Consider the following 24,615-nt stretch of genomic DNA (forward strand, 5'->3'; position numbering starts at 1 on the left):
GCCAAATGAACAGTTGGAAGTCTGCGCTCCGTGTGTCGTACTCGTTTCTACCTCTGTCCTCGTCGTTTGCGCAGTTCATTTATTTCTACAAATCATGAACCAACTGGCCCGCCAAAGGGTGTTACTTGAAGCTATTTCTTCTACATCGGGCTCTTTTTTCTGTTCCAAGACAAAGCAGGAAGCAGCAATCACTTGCGCCAACTTCATCGTTTTGTTTCACTATCAGACAAGGAATTTTCTTTTTTGGATGGCCATGTTTAAGCCTTATTTCGCCGCAAACTGGTTGCTGCTGTTATATATACTGATGTGTCTGCGCCAAATGAACAGTTGGAAGTCTGCGCTCCGTGTGTCGTACTCGTTTCTACCTCTGTCCTCGTCGTTTGCGCAGTTCATTTATTTCTACAAATCATGAACCAACTGGCCCGCCAAAGGGTGTTACTTGAAGCTATTTCTTCTACATCGGGCTCTTTTTTATGTTCCAAGACAAAGCAGGAAGCAGCAATCACTTGCGCCAACTTCATCGTTTTGTTTCACTATCAGACAAGGAATTTTCTTTTTTGGATGGCCATGTTTAAGCCTTATTTCGCCGCAAACTGGTTGCTGCTGTTATATATACTGATGTGTCTGCGCCAAATGAACAGTTGGAAGTCTGCGCTCCGTGTGTCGTACTCGTTTCTACCTCTGTCCTCGTCGTTTGCGCAGTTCATTTATTTCTACAAATCATGAACCAACTGGCCCGCCAAAGGGTGTTACTTGAAGCTATTTCTTCTACATCGGGCTCTTTTTTATGTTCCAAGACAAAGCAGGAAGCAGCAATCACTTGCGCCAACTTCATCGTTTTGTTTCACTATCAGACAAGGAATTTTCTTTTTTGGATGGCCATGTTTAAGCCTTATTTCGCCGCAAACTGATTGCTGCTGTTATATATACTGCTGTGTCTGCGCCAAATGAACAGTTGGAAGTCTGCGCTCCGTGTGTCGTACTCGTTTCTACCTCTGTCGTCGTCGTTTGCGCAGTTCATTTATTTCTACAAATCATGAACCAACTAGCCCGCCAAAGGGTGTTACTTGAAGCAATTTCTTCTACATCGGGCTCTTTTTTATGTTCCAAGACAAAGCAGGAAGCAGCAATCACTTGCGCCAACTTCATCGTTTTGTTTCACTATCAGACAAGGAATTTTCTTTTTTGGATGGCCATGTTTAAGCCTTATTTCGCCGCAAACTGATTGCTGCTGTTATATATACTGCTGTGTCTGCGCCAAATGAACAGTTGGAAGTCTGCGCTCCGTGTGTCGTACTCGTTTCTACCTCTGTCCTCGTCGTTTGCGCAGTTCATTTATTTCTACAAATCATGAACCAACTAGCCCGCCAAAGGGTGTTACTTGAAGCAATTTCTTCTACATCGGGCTCTTTTTTATGTTCCAAGACAAAGCAGGAAGCAGCAATCACTTGCGCCAACTTCATCGTTTTGTTTCACTATCAGACAAGGAATTTTCTTTTTTGGATGGCCATGTTTAAGCCTTATTTCGCCGCAAACTGATTGCTGCTGTTATATATACTGCTGTGTCTGCGCCAAATGAACAGTTGGAAGTCTGCGCTCCGTGTGTCGTACTCGTTTCTACCTCTGTCGTCGTCGTTTGCGCAGTTCATTTATTTCTACAAATCATGAACCAACTGGCCCGCCAAAGGGTGTTACTTGAAGCTATTTCTTCTACATCGGGCTCTTTTTTCTGTTCCAAGACAAAGCAGGAAGCAGCAATCACTTGCGCCAACTTCATCGTTTTGTTTCACTATCAGACAAGGAATTTTCTTTTTTGGATGGCCATGTTTAAGCCTTATTTCGCCGCAAACTGATTGCTGCTGTTATATATACTGCTGTGTCTGCGCCAAATGAACAGTTGGAAGTCTGCGCTCCGTGTGTCGTACTCGTTTCTACCTCTGTCCTCGTCGTTTGCGCAGTTCATTTATTTCTACAAATCATGAACCAACTGGCCCGCCAAAGGGTGTTACTTGAAGCTATTTCTTCTACATCGGGCTCTTTTTTCTGTTCCAAGACAAAGCAGGAAGCAGCAATCACTTGCGCCAACTTCATCGTTTTGTTTCACTATCAGACAAGGAATTTTCTTTTTTGGGTGGCCATGTTTAAGCCTTATTTCGCCGCAAACTGATTGCTGCTGTTATATATACTGCTGTGTCTGCGCCAAATGAACAGTTGGAAGTCTGCGCTCCGTGTGTCGTACTCGTTTCTACCTCTGTCCTCGTCGTTTGCGCAGTTCATTTATTTCTACAAATCATGAACCAACTGGCCCGCCAAAGGGTGTTACTTGAAGCTATTTCTTCTACATCGGGCTCTTTTTTCTGTTCCAAGACAAAGCAGGAAGCAGCAATCACTTGCGCCAACTTCATCGTTTTGTTTCACTATCAGACAAGGAATTTTCTTTTTTGGGTGGCCATGTTTAAGCCTTATTTCGCCGCAAACTGATTGCTGCTGTTATATATACTGCTGTGTCTGCGCCAAATGAACAGTTGGAAGTCTGCGCTCCGTGTGTCGTACTCGTTTCTACCTCTGTCCTCGTCGTTTGCGCAGTTCATTTATTTCTACAAATCATGAACCAACTGGCCCGCCAAAGGGTGTTACTTGAAGCTATTTCTTCTACATCGGGCTCTTTTTTCTGTTCCAAGACAAAGCAGGAAGCAGCAATCACTTGCGCCAACTTCATCGTTTTGTTTCACTATCAGACAAGGAATTTTCTTTTTTGGGTGGCCATGTTTAAGCCTTATTTCGCCGCAAACTGATTGCTGCTGTTATATATACTGCTGTGTCTGCGCCAAATGAACAGTTGGAAGTCTGCGCTCCGTGTGTCGTACTCGTTTCTACCTCTGTCCTCGTCGTTTGCGCAGTTCATTTATTTCTACAAATCATGAACCAACTAGCCCGCCAAAGGGTGTTACTTGAAGCTATTTCTTCTACATCGGGCTCTTTTTTCTGTTCCAAGACAAAGCAGGAAGCAGCAATCACTTGCGCCAACTTCATCGTTTTGTTTCACTATCAGACAAGGAATTTTCTTTTTTGGGTGGCCATGTTTAAGCCTTATTTCGCCGCAAACTGATTGCTGCTGTTATATATACTGCTGTGTCTGCGCCAAATGAACAGTTGGAAGTCTGCGCTCCGTGTGTCGTACTCGTTTCTACCTCTGTCCTCGTCGTTCGCGCAGTTCATTTATTTCTACAAATCATGAACCAACTGGCCCGCCAAAGGGTGTTACTTGAAGCTATTTCTTCTACATCGGGCTCTTTTTTATGTTCCAAGACAAAGCAGGAAGCAGCAATCACTTGCGCCAACTTCATCGTTTTGTTTCACTATCAGACAAGGAATTTTCTTTTTTGGATGGCCATGTTTAAGCCTTATTTCGCCGCAAACTGATTGCTGCTGTTATATATACTGCTGTGTCTGCGCCAAATGAACAGTTGGAAGTCTGCGCTCCGTGTGTCGTACTCGTTTCTACCTCTGTCCTCGTCGTTTGCGCAGTTCATTTATTTCTACAAATCATGAACCAACTGGCCCGCCAAAGGGTGTTACTTGAAGCTATTTCTTCTACATCGGGCTCTTTTTTCTGTTCCAAGACAAAGCAGGAAGCAGCAATCACTTGCGCCAACTTCATCGTTTTGTTTCACTATCAGACAAGGAATTTTCTTTTTTGGGTGGCCATGTTTAAGCCTTATTTCGCCGCAAACTGATTGCTGCTGTTATATATACTGCTGTGTCTGCGCCAAATGAACAGTTGGAAGTCTGCGCTCCGTGTGTCGTACTCGTTTCTACCTCTGTCCTCGTCGTTTGCGCAGTTCATTTATTTCTACAAATCATGAACCAACTGGCCCGCCAAAGGGTGTTACTTGAAGCTATTTCTTCTACATCGGGCTCTTTTTTCTGTTCCAAGACAAAGCAGGAAGCAGCAATCACTTGCGCCAACTTCATCGTTTTGTTTCACTATCAGACAAGGAATTTTCTTTTTTGGATGGCCATGTTTAAGCCTTATTTCGCCGCAAACTGATTGCTGCTGTTATATATACTGCTGTGTCTGCGCCAAATGAACAGTTGGAAGTCTGCGCTCCGTGTGTCGTACTCGTTTCTACCTCTGTCCTCGTCGTTTGCGCAGTTCATTTATTTCTACAAATCATGAACCAACTGGCCCGCCAAAGGGTGTTACTTGAAGCTATTTCTTCTACATCGGGCTCTTTTTTCTGTTCCAAGACAAAGCAGGAAGCAGCAATCACTTGCGCCAACTTCATCGTTTTGTTTCACTATCAGACAAGGAATTTTCTTTTTTGGGTGGCCATGTTTAAGCCTTATTTCGCCGCAAACTGGTTGCTGCTGTTATATATACTGATGTGTCTGCGCCAAATGAACAGTTGGAAGTCTGCGCTCCGTGTGTCGTACTCGTTTCTACCTCTGTCCTCGTCGTTTGCGCAGTTCATTTATTTCTACAAATCATGAACCAACTGGCCCGCCAAAGGGTGTTACTTGAAGCTATTTCTTCTACATCGGGCTCTTTTTTCTGTTCCAAGACAAAGCAGGAAGCAGCAATCACTTGCGCCAACTTCATCGTTTTGTTTCACTATCAGACAAGGAATTTTCTTTTTTGGATGGCCATGTTTAAGCCTTATTTCGCCGCAAACTGGTTGCTGCTGTTATATATACTGCTGTGTCTGCGCCAAATGAACAGTTGGAAGTCTGCGCTCCGTGTGTCGTACTCGTTTCTACCTCTGTCCTCGTCGTTTGCGCAGTTCATTTATTTCTACAAATCATGAACCAACTGGCCCGCCAAAGGGTGTTACTTGAAGCTATTTCTTCTACATCGGGCTCTTTTTTCTGTTCCAAGACAAAGCAGGAAGCAGCAATCACTTGCGCCAACTTCATCGTTTTGTTTCACTATCAGACAAGGAATTTTCTTTTTTGGGTGGCCATGTTTAAGCCTTATTTCGCCGCAAACTGATTGCTGCTGTTATATATACTGCTGTGTCTGCGCCAAATGAACAGTTGGAAGTCTGCGCTCCGTGTGTCGTACTCGTTTCTACCTCTGTCCTCGTCGTTTGCGCAGTTCATTTATTTCTACAAATCATGAACCAACTGGCCCGCCAAAGGGTGTTACTTGAAGCTATTTCTTCTACATCGGGCTCTTTTTTCTGTTCCAAGACAAAGCAGGAAGCAGCAATCACTTGCGCCAACTTCATCGTTTTGTTTCACTATCAGACAAGGAATTTTCTTTTTTGGATGGCCATGTTTAAGCCTTATTTCGCCGCAAACTGATTGCTGCTGTTATATATACTGCTGTGTCTGCGCCAAATGAACAGTTGGAAGTCTGCGCTCCGTGTGTCGTACTCGTTTCTACCTCTGTCCTCGTCGTTTGCGCAGTTCATTTATTTCTACAAATCATGAACCAACTGGCCCGCCAAAGGGTGTTACTTGAAGCTATTTCTTCTACATCGGGCTCTTTTTTCTGTTCCAAGACAAAGCAGGAAGCAGCAATCACTTGCGCCAACTTCATCGTTTTGTTTCACTATCAGACAAGGAATTTTCTTTTTTGGGTGGCCATGTTTAAGCCTTATTTCGCCGCAAACTGATTGCTGCTGTTATATATACTGCTGTGTCTGCGCCAAATGAACAGTTGGAAGTCTGCGCTCCGTGTGTCGTACTCGTTTCTACCTCTGTCCTCGTCGTTTGCGCAGTTCATTTATTTCTACAAATCATGAACCAACTGGCCCGCCAAAGGGTGTTACTTGAAGCTATTTCTTCTACATCGGGCTCTTTTTTATGTTCCAAGACAAAGCAGGAAGCAGCAATCACTTGCGCCAACTTCATCGTTTTGTTTCACTATCAGACAAGGAATTTTCTTTTTTGGGTGGCCATGTTTAAGCCTTATTTCGCCGCAAACTGATTGCTGCTGTTATATATACTGCTGTGTCTGCGCCAAATGAACAGTTGGAAGTCTGCGCTCCGTGTGTCGTACTCGTTTCTACCTCTGTCCTCGTCGTTTGCGCAGTTCATTTATTTCTACAAATCATGAACCAACTGGCCCGCCAAAGGGTGTTACTTGAAGCTATTTCTTCTACATCGGGCTCTTTTTTATGTTCCAAGACAAAGCAGGAAGCAGCAATCACTTGCGCCAACTTCATCGTTTTGTTTCACTATCAGACAAGGAATTTTCTTTTTTGGATGGCCATGTTTAAGCCTTATTTCGCCGCAAACTGAATGCTGCTGTTATATATACTGCTGTGTCTGCGCCAAATGAACAGTTGGAAGTCTGCGCTCCGTGTGTCGTACTCGTTTCTACCTCTGTCCTCGTCGTTTGCGCAGTTCATTTATTTCTACAAATCATGAACCAACTGGCCCGCCAAAGGGTGTTACTTGAAGCTATTTCTTCTACATCGGGCTCTTTTTTATGTTCCAAGACAAAGCAGGAAGCAGCAATCACTTGCGCCAACTTCATCGTTTTGTTTCACTATCAGACAAGGAATTTTCTTTTTTGGATGGCCATGTTTAAGCCTTATTTCGCCGCAAACTGAATGCTGCTGTTATATATACTGCTGTGTCTGCGCCAAATGAACAGTTGGAAGTCTGCGCTCCGTGTGTCGTACTCGTTTCTACCTCTGTCCTCGTCGTTTGCGCAGTTCATTTATTTCTACAAATCATGAACCAACTAGCCCGCCAAAAGGTGTTACTCGCTCTAACCTCTCGACCACAGAATAAGGCGCGAGCCACCGGCGCTGGCGGAGGTATATAAATATATTGCCACCGCTTTTATATCGCCTGTTTATTTTCTTTCTTTTGGCTCATATTTACCCTTCCTGGCCGTAACTTTACCTGCCGCTCCTACAGTATAAAGGGGCGGGCAATGGGACTCCAGTTGAAAGTCCCTCCACAGTCAATTTCTGCGAGCGAAATTAGGCTTTTGTGCTTGAAGCGATACGGACTTCTCCGCCATTCGGCAGGGACGCTAGGTACTTCCTTGTCCCCGTGGAGCTGGTCACGTGACCGAAAAATCCCTCTTGGCCGCAGCCGCAGCCGCGGCCGCAAGATGAGCAAACCGCCCCAGGTGTATAGCTGTCCGGCGTGAGGTATATTCATTGGGGGCCATATTCATTGGGGGCTGTTCACTGTGCAGCTCAGAACGAGCTGTCACCTATGGGCTGCTAGGCAATCTTCCTGCTGTGGAATGCAGGTTGCAAAAGATCCTGTGGAAGGTCGCCGTCAGCGCTCAATGAGCAGCCGCAGACTCAGCTAGGGCTATTCCGAGCGGAGCTTCGATCTGGGTTTCGGAGTCCACGGCCTTCCGAAATATTTTTGACAAATGGCGTCGACTCGCACCTTCCTCAATTCGGGAGCTTTTGGGGAACTGGGGAAAACGCACGTCCCGGTTGCTCCGCGCGTTGTTTGCGCAACCCCCAGGAAGGTGTGCTCGGACTCGCACAACGATGCCGGTCCCTCGGGCTCCTTGAACTTGGGCACCACGACGCGCTTGAGCGAGCGAGGAGTCAAATCATCTTGGTGCGCCATCGCCGGGGACATACGTCGGCCGTTAAGGCACCACGTAACAAGCAGAAATCGTCCGCTGGGACGGCTCAAAACGCGTCAGAAAAACATGGCAAAAGAATGTGCGAACATGGAACCTCTTTGAGTTCGAACATGACATCGGAGGTTGCTCGACAAACAGCCAATCTGTTGAATGACCGCTGGAAACCTGGTGGAAGCATTTTAATATCGCTTGTAGAGTAGATCGCGGTTTCCCATTTGAGTACAGTTTTGGCAGTTCGTCTTCGCGTAAATAGATAGCAGTCATTTATTTTGCTTCGACTTCTGACCGGAGTCCCCCTTTAATTTCACTTTATAACTATATCGAAAATATCGTAGATTCGGGCCTCGCTACGTGGTCGGATTGTTTGGGCAGACTTAAGCGATTGTTTTTTTGTTTTTTTTTTTTTTAACTTTCGGTTATTGCCTTAAACTACGTACTATTTGATCTCTGTATCCAACACTGGCGGTACAAACTATCTTCTGCTGGCGATTGGGTAAGCTTCGTTGAGTGCGCTTCTCACCGCGTGCTGGCCTACTGCTGCGAAGCTTGGAACGGCGGCATGGCGATGTGGCGTATCCGGCTTCGCCGCAGCGCACCCACGGGTAAGGGAAACGCACTGCTCCAGAGACGGACGTTTCGCGACGAATATGAAAAATAAAAGGCGTTTAGCGAGTGTTGCTAGCAGTGGTTGCAGGCAGCCAATGGTCGGGAGGCGCGAGCTAACCGTTGCTGACTGTTGGGCGTCAGATTCCGTCGCAGTTGCTGAGCCAGGTCCGGATGGCGTACCGGATGGAGCTGGACAAGAAGCAGCTCAAGGAGAACAAGGCACGTATCCCCCCGCTTGTCCGCCGCCCAGGCTGGGACGGGCCTAGTCACCTGACACGGTCCCAGTACGCTCCCAGAAGGCCATCCAAGCAGAGGCCATACTCGGGGCGGCGCCATTCCGTTGGATTTCCCCGAACTGGGTAGCTTAGAAGAGGGTACGCGCCCGATCCCGGACGACAAGCCGTATCTTCCAAAGCGCAGATTTCGAAAAAGTTACGATGCTCGCTATAACTAGCTTCTTCATCTCTTCCGAGTCGACAAGTTTTCCATTTGTATACCTAAGGGTAGAGTTTCGTTAGCAAAATTCCCGGGCATAATTGAAAGCCACTAAATCGGCGCACTTTATATAAATATGGGGCATGCGCAGCATTTTACCCTGTTCCGGAAAAAAGCTCAATTGTGACGCTTTTTGGAGTTTCCTATCGGAGCGCATGTGTTCGCTCCGGTCCCGCGGTCCTACCCCCCGTGCCCAAAGCGCGCAACCAAAGTACGCGCATTCTTCGCGTGACGGAGGTTCTTCTCGCAATGTCGCTGGAGCAGCGCAGCGTTTTTTTTTTCGCCGGTTCGCGCATCCTTCTCTCCTACGAGAGAGCCGGTGGTGGCACGTTTGGGCCACGGGAACCGCCAACACCACCTAGACAGAAGGCCTCCGCATGGTTTCCTCTTCTTCTATGAAACGTCATCACAGTCGGATTGCGCTCGGTCGGCTATTGGACCCGAGCCCGACCTTCGACGCGCTGATTGGCCACGAGCCGCAGCCGAACACTGACGCAGCACTCGTGCCCAATCTCTCGCCTCGATCGATCTGACTATGATGACGCGTGTGTCTAGGTGGTGTTGGAACCGCTGGCCCCGAAACGCGCTCCGATAGGACACCGAAAATGCGTCCAAATCGCGTGTTGCTTTTTTTTTTTTCTTCTTTTTGGAACACCGTGAAATATTGCGGGTGCCTCGTGAGCGGCGCCGACTGGGTATGATGACCAAAAAGTGTCTTATTGAAACTTTTTAATTTACAAATTAAAAGTGTAATCGCTTAAAAGTAGTAAAACACCTCATTATACCGAACGTTATTAAAAGGGCGATGCAACGATTTTTCTGTTTTGCGTAAATACCACTTACAACGAATCCCTGACGTTAATGATCTGTTAAATACACGTTCGTTTTTCACCACACGCGATCGAAGTCGCAGAAAAAAATAAAATAAAGAAAAACGAGCAGAGTTCACCCCCTCAACTCGCAGCCAGAACAAGCGGCCCCGTGATCTGGAGCCGATTATATGGCGCCAATGTTGATCATAGCCTCGCGCTGGGGTTGGCAAGGCACAGGACACGCGCTGAGTTCCAGACATTCTTATGGCTCGGCTGTTGTCGTCATTGCAGCGATTGGACACAGGACACTCCCCGAATGCGTCTCGAGCTATCGATTATCATGAGCCCATATCGAGTGTCCACGCCATGCTCGGGTCCAATCTCTGAGCCGCATTCAAATATCGTCACTGGGCGGTACTGCCACCGCCCAGCTACGTCATCAGGTTTTGCGAAGGCGAGATTGAATGAAAACACTCGGTTTTGTCCTCGAAATTACTGCGCAACACAAGAGTTTCTTGTTCAATGGCGTTGCGTGCGAATATCCTTGAGTCCCACTTGTGCCCGTAAGCTCGTCTAAAGTAAAAAACATTCCAATTGAATATCGTTGCGTAGGCCCTTGGGCAGAGATCAATATTACGTCAGCTTTTTCTCTGCGCGATGCGTGCTTTTCGCAGGAGCGATATGGGCCTTCGTGAAACAGCCTGTACAACTTGCGGACTCGCCCGCTCGATTGTATCTTTTGCGCACGTGACTGCGCACAATTTTCTGCTGCGCCATAATGAAATTTGCCATGCTTTGTGGCGACTCTTCCCGCAGAAGAAGAAGAGGAAAGAGCGGCCCTCCTGGTTCGCGGCCCGAGACGCCGGCGACGTGAGTTCTGCCGCTGGCTAAGGGCCGCCAGCTCGGCCTTTCTCACTGCAGGGACCAGCTGTTGAAGCGATGGGCCTCTCTTTTGCCCGAGGGACGTCTGCTCTCCCAGACGACCTCAGCCGAGGCTACGGCGGAACTCCTTTCCTCATTTCTCCTCGGAGCCAGGGGTGAAGGTCGGGAGAGGAGGAAACAAAATTAAAGACGTTTCTAAATCCTTCTAATGCGGAATAGAGCGCAGCTCTTGAGAAGGAGGAGGGGATAGCCCTCCTCCTCTCCTTGTCTGTTTCCTTGCTGCGCCCCCTCCCATCCTCCGTACCCTCCCCTCCTCCCACAGTTTCCCCGCTAAATTTAGCTGAAAAATTGACGTCACGTGACCTCAGCACCGATTCAGTTTCTCTGCTAAATTTAGCGGGGAAAGTGACGTCACATGGGAACTCGATGTCACATCACTCGTGAGCAAATTTAGTTTCTCCGCCGGAGTTAGTGGGAAATGGACCTCAGGTGACCTCAACACCAATTCTCCACTAAAAGATTTAGCGGGAAAGTTGACGTCACGTGATGTCAACATCATGTCAATTCCCCGCTACATTTAGTGTGGAATTGAATCGGTGTTGAGGTCACGTGACGTCAATTTTCCCGCTAAATCTGGCGCGGTTACGCCGACGCCGCGAAACCCGGAAACGGGCGCCTAAGAGTAGCAGACAACAGCGAGAGCGTTGCAAGAAGGAAGGCGCCGTAGGCGGTGGGTCCAAAGGAAGGTGATGCAGGCGGACGTGGTGCGGGTGCGGGTGGAGCACGACTCGGAGCAGGCGGCCACGTACCCGGTCAAGCTGAGCGACGCCACGACTGCCGGCAGCGTCGTGGGCGAGCTCTTCCTCGCCATGCACTTCGAGGCCCGCAAGAAGGACATCGTCAACGCAGGGTACGCTCCTTCCATTGCCCGCCATCTTCAGCCATTCGCCGAGCGTCAGCGCTGTCCCAACGCGCGGGAGAGGAGACGCATTTCAGAGAGGTGGCGAAAGTTGGCTGAAGGCCTTGGAAATCTGTGCGCGAAAAAGAACGGGTCTTGGCCCCGAGCGAACCTTGGCGAGCCTCTTCGAGCGTCACTCCGAGAGGGCACAAGGGCTGCGTTCTGCCACAACTCGCCTTGTGCCCCGTGTTGTTTAGGCGACAAGGCTTTCTTATCTGGGAGCTGTTGGCAGAGTCGCGGGACGTTCCGAGCCAGGCGAGTGCGTGGCCGGCTCCGTGGCTTGCCGCTCACCCCCTAGCCTGATCGAGCGCTCTTGTCCGGCTCCAGGAGGCCTTCGTCGGAGCAGTCCAGGGCCCACCCGGACGACACCTTGGCGACGTTCCTGCAGCACCACTGGCTTTACGAGGTCGGCGGATACATCGGTGAGTCCGGTCGTCTCCCACTTCTTTTTTTTTTAATATTTACACCGTTTGGCGTAATTTCGTGGGGATAGCCGTGCTTTAGGCCCCGCCCTGTGCGTGCAGAACCAAGAACCTTTGCTAGGCTCTCGCTGGTTGGAGATGATTGAGGTGTGACACGTTGGCTGTAAAATTGTCTCTCTGCGCCGTAATAGTATTTAATCGACCGCATTTTTATGTTTGAGAAACAAATAGTCTAGATAGAGTCATTATCGTTTCCGAAAATTTCCCGAGGTTGCCTTTCCGCTTCGGTTTCAAACGATAACAAACGTGGCTGCCGGCACCTGCGGAGTGGTCCACGAGAGCAGCTCGTCGAGCTCGTCTGTTTTATTGAGTGCGAGTCGTTCTGCGTCCACCGAGGTGCCCAGACGAAAATCTCCCCAACCGATCTAGTTTTGCAGACACCAACTGTCGCAAGTGCACGCCTTCGGAAACGCTGTTGGCGCAGTGCGGGTGCTTGAGTTCAAAGCGGGCAGAATCGGGACTGGCCGAAGCCTAGCGTCGACCTAAACTTCGTTGTTTGATCTGACTTGATTTGCTCCTTTGAGTGTGTTTGATGCTAAATCAAGATATTGGTTTCCGTAAAAGCGACACCGCTGCTTTCTGATTTGTGCGACCGTTCTGATTCAAACCATGGTTTCAATACCGAGAAGATGCCTACGCAGGAAAGAATTTGCGAATGATTTGGATGGATGCAATCGGGCGTTCGGCTCGCATCAATTTTGTCCAGGTTTGTTTCCGTCAGTTTGCTTCGAAAGTAAAGTAACCCTATATTTTGCGTTGCACCTGGCCTGCCAATACGAAAACTTTTAGTTGAGCGTCTTGATGCTCACCCACCTTGCTGGCAGATGCCATGCGAAACAACTAACCAGAACAGGAAAGTTAGAAAGACTGCATTTTTTTTTAGTACTCTGGGGTCGCTTTGTATTGCACATCGACAGACGCTTGTATTGGACCGCGGCTCGTGCATGATGGAACGCTAGAAGGCCGCCTTCATGGTCGCGTCTTGCGAGCGTTGCAGACGTTTTTAGACGGGGGCGGAATAGCGGACGGACGAAAACGGACACTGACGCGCAGCTTTCGTGTCCGAGTCTTAAGGCATTGCAGGCGACGACAGATGGCGGTGTGGAATAGCAGACGATGCCGGAGGCTTCCGCTCGTCCGCTCGCATGACTAGCAGGCGGTGTCAGACTTCCAGACTGGACGCACCAAATGTCGGGAAAATGGAGACAATAGGCTTCCGAGCATGTTCGGCCGAGCAGCCGAGCCAATCCAGTAGTAATGGGCAGGGCCACTGATGAGTGGGCGGGGCTTAGAGCGGGCCGTAAATATTGCACCGAAAAGAAAAAAAAAGACAAGAAAAAAAAACTTCCTGCAGATTTTATGAAAAAAAAAATGCGTGTCCTAATAATGCCTTTTAAAGTTTTTTTTTTCTTTTTACTTTATAGTGTTTCTTTGTTGTATTTTTTTCTTAAGAACGCGGACCGATGGCGTCTGACTCTCGCATTCGAACGCCTGAGTGCCGTGGAGACTAATCCCTCCAATCAGAGCTTGGTGATCCCCTCTCCTCCTCTCCCTCACTTTCTCGACGCATCAAACAAGTTGGTGAGTGGCCAAGTTGCCGATCGCGTATTGACTGTCGGGGCGAATGATGATGGCGTTGCGGTTGATGGCTAGAGTTATTGCCAGAACACACGTCTTGGCTGGCAGTTCGTTCCCGAGAGGAGTGCCTTTTCATTTTTTCTCAGCCATTCTTCTTCATTGGTTTTTGCGAGTGTTCGCCGACATGGCGGTAAGGCCGCTGCAATCCATCCGAAATTGTTCGAACGAGGGGGAGAGCTGGCGACGAGGCGGACCTTGACTGGGTGCGCAGGCTGGCGTCGGTTGGAGCACGGTACTAACGTGGCGGCCGTGTGCCGGGAGAACCCGCTGGCCGACTGGACGGTCCGCTGCCACCACCCCCAGGGTCCCGCGGGCGTCCGCCACCGAGAGCCGTCCTCGGACCCCTAGCCGACAGAGGAGCGCCCGCAACCCGCCGAGGAAGCTGCCCCGCCTGCACAACGACCCGCGTGGCCTGCCGGTGGCCAGCGCGGCATCCGTTCGCCGGGTGTTCGGTCGGCGCCAGACTTGGTTCGCTCCGGGCCTACAAAACCCGACAGCCTCTTATGTTGCCCGAGCTGTAACACTTGGCCGCCTGGTGTGGACGCGTAAGGAACGACGTCAGCTCGCAGACGGGCGTTCGATCGATGACGTCGCAGAAATGAGCCTCGATTCAACGGCATGTCCGTGCGCCCAGTGATCGCTCCGAACGCTCTTTGACAGCCTCTCGTGAAAAGACGCTCCGTTTCACCGTGAACTGACAGCCCCAGCATCGATATTTCTTTTTATTTTTGCGAACCACCAAAATATGATCCTTAGGGATCGCGCTATACATTTTAAACTGCGTATTGCGGAGAAAAACATATCTTAAGAAGGCCTACCTCGAAACTCCCTCCCGAATCTTTAGAAGAGCGAACGGTTGAGAGGAGGTCGCCTCCTCTTCAGCGTTTGCTCTGCTCATAAGGAAAGAGCTGGGAAGAGCTTCCCAACCCTTGTCCCCGAGCTCGCGAAAGTGGAATTCTCGCAATGGGGGACCCTCCCCACTCCTCTTTTCCTCCTCCCCCCTCCAGTTCGCCTCCTGTTGTTTGGAGTGCCACCTCAAATTTCGTTTCGAAACTAACCGCCATTTAGACGGTGTGTTTCCAAACATATGCACCGCCTAGAATACACTGCAATTACCCTAGCAGCTGTCCGAAAAACGGTGGCGCATCGAACGACGGGAGGCGGACCGTGGGGTGAGGGCTACCAGCAGCGCCCATGGGCAGTTCCGTAACTGAGTTGACCTATAGCCGGTGACAGGTCAAGAACCAAGTGGAATCTGCTCCCACCTCTTTCCCCTTTAGTAGAGCGCTGGAGAGGAGGTGACCTCCTCTCCAGCGTTCGCTCTCCTCAAGTGGAAAGAGGTGGGAGGAGCTTCAACTTGGTTCTTGACCTGTCACGGGCTGTAGTAACGTTGACTCTTTGCCTCTTTGGTAATTTCAAGAAGGAAGTGTCGTTCAACATTTTCTCTCTCATTGATCACGGCAATCACTAGCGGCCGCGTCTGCCAACCGGCCAGACGCGCGCCTACTTCGCCGTCTGCTTGCCACGTTGTCTATCAGCCGCGTGCAGACGACGCGTCAATTTTTATTCTCATTTTTTTTCAATGCGAAAGCATTAACTGTTCCATGGAGAGAGCCGACGTCACCAGCTTTGAAGCCGCACCAACGGCACCTAAACTCCTTTCTCCAAGTGAAGCCGCGATCTGATGGCTCCCAGCTTTGAAGTCACGCGAAAAGCCTAGCCAAATGGCATGGATTTCGGCTTCGGTTCCATTGGCTGGCGCGCATCGTGGTTTCAAGGAAAGAGGCTCCCATTGGCCGCTGCGCGTCAGTCTCGACGACCGCCACCCTATGGCGCTGCGTGTCCGCGCCGCCAGCGCGCCGGTAACATGAAGCGACTGGCTGCCGAGCGAGGCAGCGGCGCCCAAGGTCAGAGCGGCGAGGAGAGCGCCGCTCCGACCTTTGTCTGCGCCGACGCAAGTACGCCGCAGACGAAATAAGGGAAACGACGTGCATGCTTTCGCATTCACAACTCATAAGAAGTGCTTAGGTGTACCTCGAGTCTTTCTTTCTTATAGACGCTTTCAGCGAGTTAGTTACTCGAGCTGCCACGAGTCGGCGCGCCCTTCGCGCGCTTTCCGGGCCGCCATAGCCGACCTTCAGTTCCTCGCCGTTGCTCCGCGTTGTGTGCTGCACAGACCCCTACCGGAGCTTTGTTTTCGTGTTCATTTACGTTCCGCGTTGAAATCTTGCACTTTCTTTGGGTCTTTTCGCTATTTAGAACTTTCATTTATTCATTTGATATTTATATTTCGACATAGCTCTTGTATTTTCTTCTTTATGGAATGGAATCGGTCAGCGAATGGGTCGACGATACTTATGAGGCTTCAATGACCATGTAAGTTCATCCCATTCTTACGTTTTTGTCGCTAATAAAGGGCAGTCAACACTATTGCGACATATGTAAATTGCAACTGACGCAGTAAGGCTATCGCAGTCGTGCTTCTCGCTGCATGTGCGCGTCGTTTCCGTAAAGCCGACCCGCATGTCAGCGATTTAGCGTGCGACAAGACGAGCGACGGAGATTTTTTTTTTTTTTTTTTTTTTTTTTACAAATACTGTCGCCTGTTGCATCGCTCGTTTTTTTTTTTTTTTTTTTTTTGGGGGGGGGGGGGGGGGGTTTAGAAAACGTCGCTCACCGTCTTGGTCGCTTGCTCCGTCACTTCCATGCGGTTTGCCTCGTCGCGCGACTGACTGAGCGACAGCAAAGCGGGTCGCCGTCGCTTATCTGGTCGCTCGCCAAATCGCTTACATGCGGTTTATACTCAATTATTTTCCATGCACACAGCAATGAACCATTGGCGCCTCGATATTAAGTATAAACCGCGTGCAAGCGATTCGGCGAGCAACGCGACAAGCGACGATGACCCCCTTCGCTGTCGCTCGGGCAGTCGCGCGACGAGGCAAACCGCATGGAAGCGACGGGAGCAAGCGACCAAGACGGTGAGCGACGTTTTCTAAAAACCCAAAAAACCGAGCGATGCAACAGGCGACAGTGAGAAGTCTTCGTCGTTGACTCTCGTCGTTGTCACCGTCGCTCGTCTCGTCGCACGCTAAATCGCTTACATGCGGGTCGGCTTTACGGAAACAAGCGCGCACATGCAGCGAGAAGCACGACTGGATAGCCTTACTGCGTCAGTTGAAATTTGCATATGTCGCAATGGTGTTGACTGCCTTTATTAGCGAGAAAAACTTTAGAATGGGATGAACTTACATCGTCTCTGAAGCCATAATCGTGTATCGCCGATCCGTTCGCTCTCCGATTCCATTTCATAAATAAGAAAATACAAGAGATATGTTGAAATATAGATATCAAATGATTAACTGAAAGCCCGAAATATCGAAAAGAACTAAAGAAAACGCACGATTTCAACGCGGAACGTAAAAGAACACGAAAACAAAGCTCCGGTAGGGGCCGGTGCAGCACACAACGCGGAGGAACGGCGAGAAACTGAAGGGCGGCTATGGCGGCAGGGTCACGTGACGCCAAGATGGCGGCGCCCATGAAATGTTGCCTGAAAGGGTCTATAGAAGCGTTCTAGTTAGGGAGTATCATACGATTTGTCAGTAGATACAAAGGAAAATGACGTGTTTCAGAATTTGATGACCGACACTAAGGATATATCATAAAGTTACCGATATCTCGACTAATGCTCTCTAGAAATTCGAGAGGTTATCCGGCATCGAAATATTCCTTTCAACGCCTCCGGTATAGGCGCCGAGCACCGCCATGTTCGAAATAAGGAAAGTGGCCGATGCCTCGTCATTCTACACTTCCGGGCTTGGAGTTTTTATATTTTCGACTCAGCAGCGTGGCGCGTTTGTACTTGTCGTAAAAAACATATTTGATGAAAATCCTTATTAATTCTTACAGACACGCCACTCGCTATCTCTAAACCTTTCGGAAAATGCCCTCGCCAATTACGTCATCAAAACAGGAAGCAAGGAGGAACCCGGTTTGGACGCGGATCTTGAACCAACTCTTTCTCGCACCAAGCATTTGTTTTTACGAATATTTGTTTGTTTGCTATATCACGTGTTTTCTAATCATTTGGAACTCTAAAAAGTATCAATGCAGGGGTTCTCAGCGTAACTCGGAGCGCTTCTAACGCCACGCGGACCGAGGCAATGGGGCTGGGCAAAGAGCGCGGGTCAGAGGGTACTTCGACGCGTATGCCAACTGATTTAGCGGAGAGTTTTAGTACATGGTGTTTTCAGGCCACGCTATTTGTATCGGGAGCTCGCGCTGCCACTTCGACGCATGCTCTGAAGCGCGCGCCCTTAGCGGTAGAGGGCCTTTGAAAACGATCTACTAAAACTCCCGAATGAAAGGCAAAAAATAGTTCTGATTTTAGTGTACTTCTGTTTTGCCCTTGGTTTCGCTTGAAGGTACGATGAAACGGAGTGTACACAACGAGGGAAAGAATGGTACAGTAAGGAGCGGCGACGCCAGGATGCACGGGTGTTTGGCCGCGTCCTCTGGTCGAGGCCTATTTGTCGCTCGGTGGCGGGTCCCGGTGACCTAATGCGCAGGCCTTGAGGCGGTGTCCACCACTTGCAGAGACCTTTTGTGCGCGAGCGTTCGTGCCAAGCTTCTCGGGGCGCTGCCGACTGTCCAGCACAACGGCCGGAGAGCGAGGCAGACCCCGTGTCCCGAGATTATGCGCTTCGCAGGCAGTGCTTTTTGTGCCAGTATTAGTCGGTACGTTCCTGCGTGCAGCGTCTGTAGGTTCTAGAGCTTCACGTCGTTCCAGAAGCTTTTCAGGGAAGACGCCTTTTTTTCGTTTAGTTCTTTTGTGTGTGTTTGTTTCGCGCAGAGTATTGACGCTGAAATAATAAAAAAAAAAGGTTCCAATTTTCTTTGAATGGTTTGTGAAAGGTGATCGCTGGCAGACGAGTTTGAGCAAACCGTGTTTGTAGACCCCTGCGGGCGCGCGTCGCTTCGAAGCTTGCTTCGAAATGGCGGCGCGAGCTTCTCATTTCTGCGAAAGGCAAAGACCACCTTAAAGCGCCTTCATGCTTTAAAATTAGCGCAGGGTGAGTCGGTGCACGAGCAGCCCTTGTGAAGATCATGGCGGCACAGCGCAGCACTGAGCTAGATTTCAGACTCCATGTTCTTCCCAGAAGTGGGGCGCGGCACGTGTCTCGAGCATTTCCACAACAATGAATGGCGCCACTTTTCCCAGGATACAGGGGTGTTTAAAGGGACCATGAAGGCAATTTAACTTGTTTTAAAAAAACGAAGGTGCTTTCGGAAGCATTGGGGTCATGGCATGCCACACAATTTTTTCTAGAACGTTGTGACTCTTATTTCTGTACCTGCAAATAAATTTGCGAAACCGAAACAAGCATTCAGATTTTTCCCTTTTCCGCCTCTGGAAAGAGAAGTGACGTCAGGGAGCACTGTCGGCATCGGTAGGATTTAGTGCACACTCAGTTTGGTTCCCGTGGTTCGCTCTAGTGCACGGCAGTCTGTGAAGAAAACCTGGAAGAGATGGACGACAACGCCGCGCTAGCAAACGAGTTTGAGCTGCCGTTCAGCGACCTCACGCCGACTGAACGGGAGATGCTGCTAAGGACGCAGAACTCTGGATTGGCGACCGATGCAGCAATGCTGCGCATTGCTGCATCGGTCTGCAGTTTATGCAAACTTACGTCGCCCGATCGACCGCACGTCTTTAGCCGACCTTTCGCGTAACCTACTACTGCACATAAACGCGGCATGATTGGTGAGACACCAGTTCGCAAAGCGAACACGAGACGACGCACAGAACCAAAACCAAGAGTCCGCCGCCCCCGGCGCTCGTACCTCTTTTTCTTTTTTTTTTTTTGTCCATGGTTGCTCGATGCTTGTTACGCACCCGAGGTAGCAGTGCGGGATGCGTTCAACCAGTGACAAACGGAGGGTTACGCCTTCAAAATAATGCTTTTATACACGGTATGAAACCTATGAATTCCCAACTACAACTTCAAAAGATTATCCAACGTTCAAATAAACTTTTTTCATCACATCTCACCACCGAAATCGAAACCAAGAGCGCGTCTATCCTTTGAACCATAGAGTTATTATAATGTACGCTAGAGGTTCAACTGGCGCTAGTGTGATGCTGCAAATTGAAGCAGACAGCAAGCAGTCCGAAATTGACTTCCGGTAATGCATTTCTATGGGAAAAAGCGAGTGCATTTTCTCTCCGCGCTCAATTATTAGAGCAAATATCACAAACAATTCGTTCGTACTGGGCACATTCGAACATTTCTCAGTTACGCAGACGAAATAATTGGTCAGTTACTGTGTTTTTAATTGAAATGTGTGGCATGAAAAACGGTGCTTAAACCGCTTCGTACGTGTATTTATGTGCACTGTCGGGCACTGTTAGCGCGAACACGGCGTCGGCGATTTCAGCATGGGGGATATACGTGCCAAACGAACGAAGGACAAGTGGAAAACCAAAAGAGACGGCAAGAACTACGCAGTAACTCTGGATAAGTACGTCCTGTGAATGCAGACGATCAAAATAAAGTGAAAGCCACGTAATATAGTCAGATCTGCAATAAATGAGTAACTGTTTTATTCTTTCTGCTCACGAATATGTGCAGAGATGCATGTTCTGGGTTCAAATCATCAACCGCACGCTCTAAATATTTGCAAATAGGGAAAAGTCGGAAAACAGGTGCCCGATAAAAACTGCCCGGCATAGGAGATAATAAAAAGGCACACCTTTCGCAGTCCACGTACTTTATTTCTTACATTTGAATGTTTTTAACCGTCGTAAAGATGCACGACGGAGTCATTTTCATAGAGTGACCGGACGGGTATATTAGCAATATATAAGCGCCACCGCATTGCTAGCGAACCTTGAACACACTCTACATTCTTTTCGATCGTTAGTTTGCTTAGAATCGTCGCTTGTTTTTACATACCTGCCATGGAACATAGGTTTGGGCCTGAAATATAGCGAAGCTTAACATCGTTCAGTGGTAATGAAAAATGCTGTAATTAAAGCAGTTACACTTTTACAATATTAATAAATGTACATACTATCCGGTACAACCGAAATAATAAAAGTTATCCATGTTATTTTCCGGCGAAGAGACCAAATACACGCGCGTTTTCCCATGGGAATGCACAGGAGCACCGCAAAAGTAGACTGGTTGCTGTCTGCTTCAATTTGCCTCCCGGAAGTCGCATAGACACTAGCGCCAGTTGAACCTCTAGCGTACATTATAATAACTCTATGCTTTGAACCATTCGCCAGACAAGGAGCCCGTTGTCGTCACGCTTCGGCGCACTTTAGTTCAGCTTTCTGCCGCCGCCTCGGTGGGGTCTCAGGCATCGTTCCCGGCGCTGTTATTACCGCGCCTGTTTGCTCGATTGGTGCGGCACCCAAACTTCTGTTCGGGCTAGAACGTGGTCAACAGTGTCTGATACGTGCCTTACATCCATTTCAATCGTCGAATAAAACTTCGAAACTGCCTTCATGGTCCCTTTAACCACCGTTAGAGTTCCTGCATAGGCTCCCTACGGGAGCCAGAGCTGCGCGTTCATCCCCGTAGCGCCGTCTTTCCTGCACGGCATATTGATCCTGCTCCTCACGTGACTGAATTCGGCGAATAGCGGCGCCGCGCGTTCGAGGCGCGCTCGCAGGGGAACGTACGCCGGGGCGCGGTCGACGTCTACTTTCCTGCACGGCATTTGATCTGGCTTGTCACGTGATCGGATCTCGGCGAATAGCGGCGCGGCGGCGCGTGTACTCCAACTGCCACAATGACGAGTAAACGAAGGAGAAATCAAATAGTCTGCGATTGTCGGCGGTGGGTGCACTGCTACCCGTTTTGGGCTTCCTTTCGGCCGCAACGCCTGCTCGCACGAAACCTTTTCTGCTTCCGTCACATGGGCACGGGAGCGAAAGGTGTCCGCAGCGCCATTGAAATCCCCTGGCGCCCGGGGGCTGTACTAAAATCAGCATGGCGGTGCAGCGAAACCGAAACCGCAGGGCAGCGCCATTGTGCTTGGGATCGCAACTTTCACGGCCTACAGGGGGCGCGCTCGTTCTTATCAACATGGCTGTCATCTGGATGATCGTCGAAGCACAGCAGGACGAGATTGGGTCTGCAGCATGTGGGGGGAAGCAAGCACCTTCGTTCGGAAGCCGATCATTGACACCCGAGGGAGCGCGGCTCTCACACCGCGGTACCACGCTTGCTGAAAGTTGCCAAGAGTTTTGGCCGCTTCGCTGGTTGCTTTGCCAGGCTTCTGCTGATTTGCTGCTGGTTTCCCTGTTTCAGTGTTGGCTTGTTATGATGTCATGAGGCTCTCTGATCTGAGAAGACATCCAGTGAGCACGCTCGCAGGAGGTGGCACGCGCTGTTGCGTTTGGAACTGACGAGCATTCGCCATAGCTGCCGCTTTGATCCCGTATGTTACTTATTAAACAGTCTGCTTAAACCATCCTTCTGAGCTTCACTAGCAACATAACACTTGTGTGCCTTTTAACGCACACAATAGAGACACGGACTTTAAAGGATAATATTCAATGCTTGTTGTTCTGCGTTTTTATTCAAGAGGGAATCGAAAATGTAGAAGAAATTCCTCAATATTTTACACCCATCTAGTATTTTGCAGTATATACACTTTGTGCAGTGAATTTCGTGTCGCAGACAACATTTATGAATATCTTGCAGTGTGCCCAGTGTTTACAAATGCCCCATAACCAAATATACATCCTCCAAAGTGGCCTCTTACGAGCGAGGAGGGCATTGGGGAAAGGTGTTCCTCCATGCACAAAAGAATAACCTGCAGGTCCGAGTTTAAGGCAAATCAAATGGACAGAATATCAAAACAGGAGTATTAGCAAGTTATCAAACATGATGGAAGAATAAAGAATAAACAACACTGGGACAGCACCAACCACATCTTTCAACTAGCAACAGACGAATAAAAATTTCCACAGCGAGCGCCGACTAAACCAAGGAGGGAAAGGAGGGAGAAGGGGAAATAAAAAACGCCAAGATCAAGACAGAGAAGTGGGTTTATCTCGGATTTTAGAAATTCAACCTCAGTTTTCGTCACAAGGAGGGAAGGGTTTGACACGTTGTTGTTTGCTGTGGTCAATCACAGACTAATAACGGTTAAGAGTTGAGCTTGTTGGTACATACTTGTAAATATATCAGCTTGAACTTTAGAATTAAACTAGAACACAAAGAAAGGACAGGATAGGACACACAGCTGCGTGTCCTATCCTGTCCTTTCTTTTTTTGTGTTCTAGTTTAATTCTAAAGTTCAGGCTGATATATTTACAATTACAATCACAGACTCCGGGAACATCACAACGAAGTTTCTAAGGCATCTTCTGATTCTTGTCATCCCATAGTCATACATGGCCGTTCGTGTTCGTTTTGTCATCCCCTCTTTGATGAAAGAAGAATCCTGGGGAGGCATAACAGCAGATTCGGCAGGGAGATCATAGAGGCATTCGCCATGACCATAGCAAACAACAACGTGTCAAACCCTTCCCTCCTGCTGACGATAACTGAGGTTGAATTTCTAAAATCCGAGATAAACCCACCTCTCTGACTTGCTCTTCGCGGTTTTTATCTGCCCTTCTCTCCCCTACTCCCCCAATTCCCTCCTGGGTTTAGTCGGCGCTCGCTGTGGGAATTTTTTAATCGTCTGTTGTTAGTTGAAAGATGTGGCTGTGTTGTCCCAGTGTTAATTGTTCATTCTTCCATCACTTGAACCAACACGCTCTTCTCCCAAGCTTACCAAACATTTTCCAGTTTTCCTCGCAGAAGCAGATTTCCTACTTGAAAGAAATTCTAGTAACGAAACGAATGTGCCACATGAGGCGTATCTTTGAAATTAGCTTGGCAAAATGTTTCCTCAGTTTTAAAATACTTGACTAGCAGTTACTCAGAATGGTTGCAAGGAGCGCGATCTTTTAAATCTAACAGCGGTCCCCTATGCTTTAGGGGGTGGGAAACTTGTGAAGAGCGCGAGGATTATTCCTTCAGCACTAAGGATCGTATATTGCGTCCATCGACCAAAAAGAAAGGCTGCGCTGTGGTAGCCGTTTTGCCGAAGTGACTTTGCTTGCCCCTTTGGTCACAATTAAAGGGCTTTAAAATAGCTGGGCTTCCTACAGCTGCTCGATTAATTTCTTGACCAGATCACAAAAAAGAAAACTATTGTTGGTTGTCTATGGACTGCGTTAGCACTCGTCATGTTACGAGGCCATGGACGACGTCGAGGATGGCGTCTAGGGCGACGTCGAAGACGACTTCAAGGACGACTTCAAGGACGACGTCGAGGATGACGCCCCAGAGGGCGACGTCAAAGACGATGTCTAGGACAACCTCTAGGGCCTAGAGCCCTAGACTTAGAGGCAACCTCTTGGTCAATTCAGTCTCCCCGCTAAATTTAGCAGGGAAACTGAATTGGTTCGTAGATCCCGTGGCGTCAGGTCACGTGACATCAAATTTCCTGACAAGTTTAGCGGGGAGACTGAACTTGTGTATAGGTCATATGACGTCAATTTTTCCGCTAAATTTAGCAGGAAAACTACAGATTAGGAGGCCAGAACGATCAAGGAAACCGGGGGGAGGAGTTAAAGAATTCTATCGCATTAAGAGTATTTGCGTATGTTTTGGTTCTGGCTTCTGCAACATGTTGTGTCCAGCTCTTTCTTCTTTTTTTTTTAATGTTTGATATGAGAATTCGGATCGGCTGTATTTGCCACTGCGGGCGTCCTAGTTCCCGACCATCGTCCAATAATCCAGTGGTCATGTCACGTTTAGCGTAATAGTGCAAATTTACCTTGTGTGAAATGACCTAGAGTCATGAGCGTACCAACCGGGGGGGCAAGGGGGGCGCTTACCCCCCCCCCGGCCGGCTCTCAGAGTGGGGGGGGGGGGCATGGCATGTGTTTTGCCCCCCCCCCCCCCCCCTGAAACAGCCGCCACGGGCATTACAAACGTTGGCCGGCGGCGCCCAAGGGATGCCAAGGGTACCGCCCCCCGGTTCTGGGGGGGGGGGGCGGTCTGGTTTGCCCCCCCCCCCCCCCCCACTCAAAAACAAGTTGGTACGCCAATGCCTAGAGTGCACGCACAATCTGAGAGTAGCGGATCTTCAATT

General features: G+C 49.1%; 1 protein-coding gene across 1 annotated transcript in view; it reads left to right on the forward strand.

Annotated features, from left to right (window-relative positions):
- LOC8025548 (rho GTPase-activating protein 18) overlaps nt 1–14,671 on the forward strand; it is a 362,823-nt gene extending 348,152 nt beyond the window's left edge. Inside the window, exons 14-18 of the mRNA XM_029976143.4 lie at nt 8,321–8,398; nt 10,303–10,356; nt 11,124–11,278; nt 11,654–11,748; nt 13,658–14,671. Of these exons, the coding sequence (XP_029832003.2) occupies nt 8,321–8,398; nt 10,303–10,356; nt 11,124–11,278; nt 11,654–11,748; nt 13,658–13,794 (519 nt within the window). The 3' untranslated portion in view covers nt 13,795–14,671. The remainder of the gene's footprint in view (nt 1–8,320; nt 8,399–10,302; nt 10,357–11,123; nt 11,279–11,653; nt 11,749–13,657) is intronic.
- The last annotated feature ends 9,944 nt before the right edge of the window (nt 14,672–24,615 follow it).

This window comes from Ixodes scapularis, unplaced genomic scaffold (genome assembly GCF_016920785.2).
Source record: "Ixodes scapularis isolate PalLabHiFi unplaced genomic scaffold, ASM1692078v2 PGA_scaffold2__306_contigs__length_199485367, whole genome shotgun sequence".
In the NCBI taxonomy this organism is placed as follows: Eukaryota; Metazoa; Arthropoda; class Arachnida; order Ixodida; family Ixodidae; genus Ixodes; species Ixodes scapularis.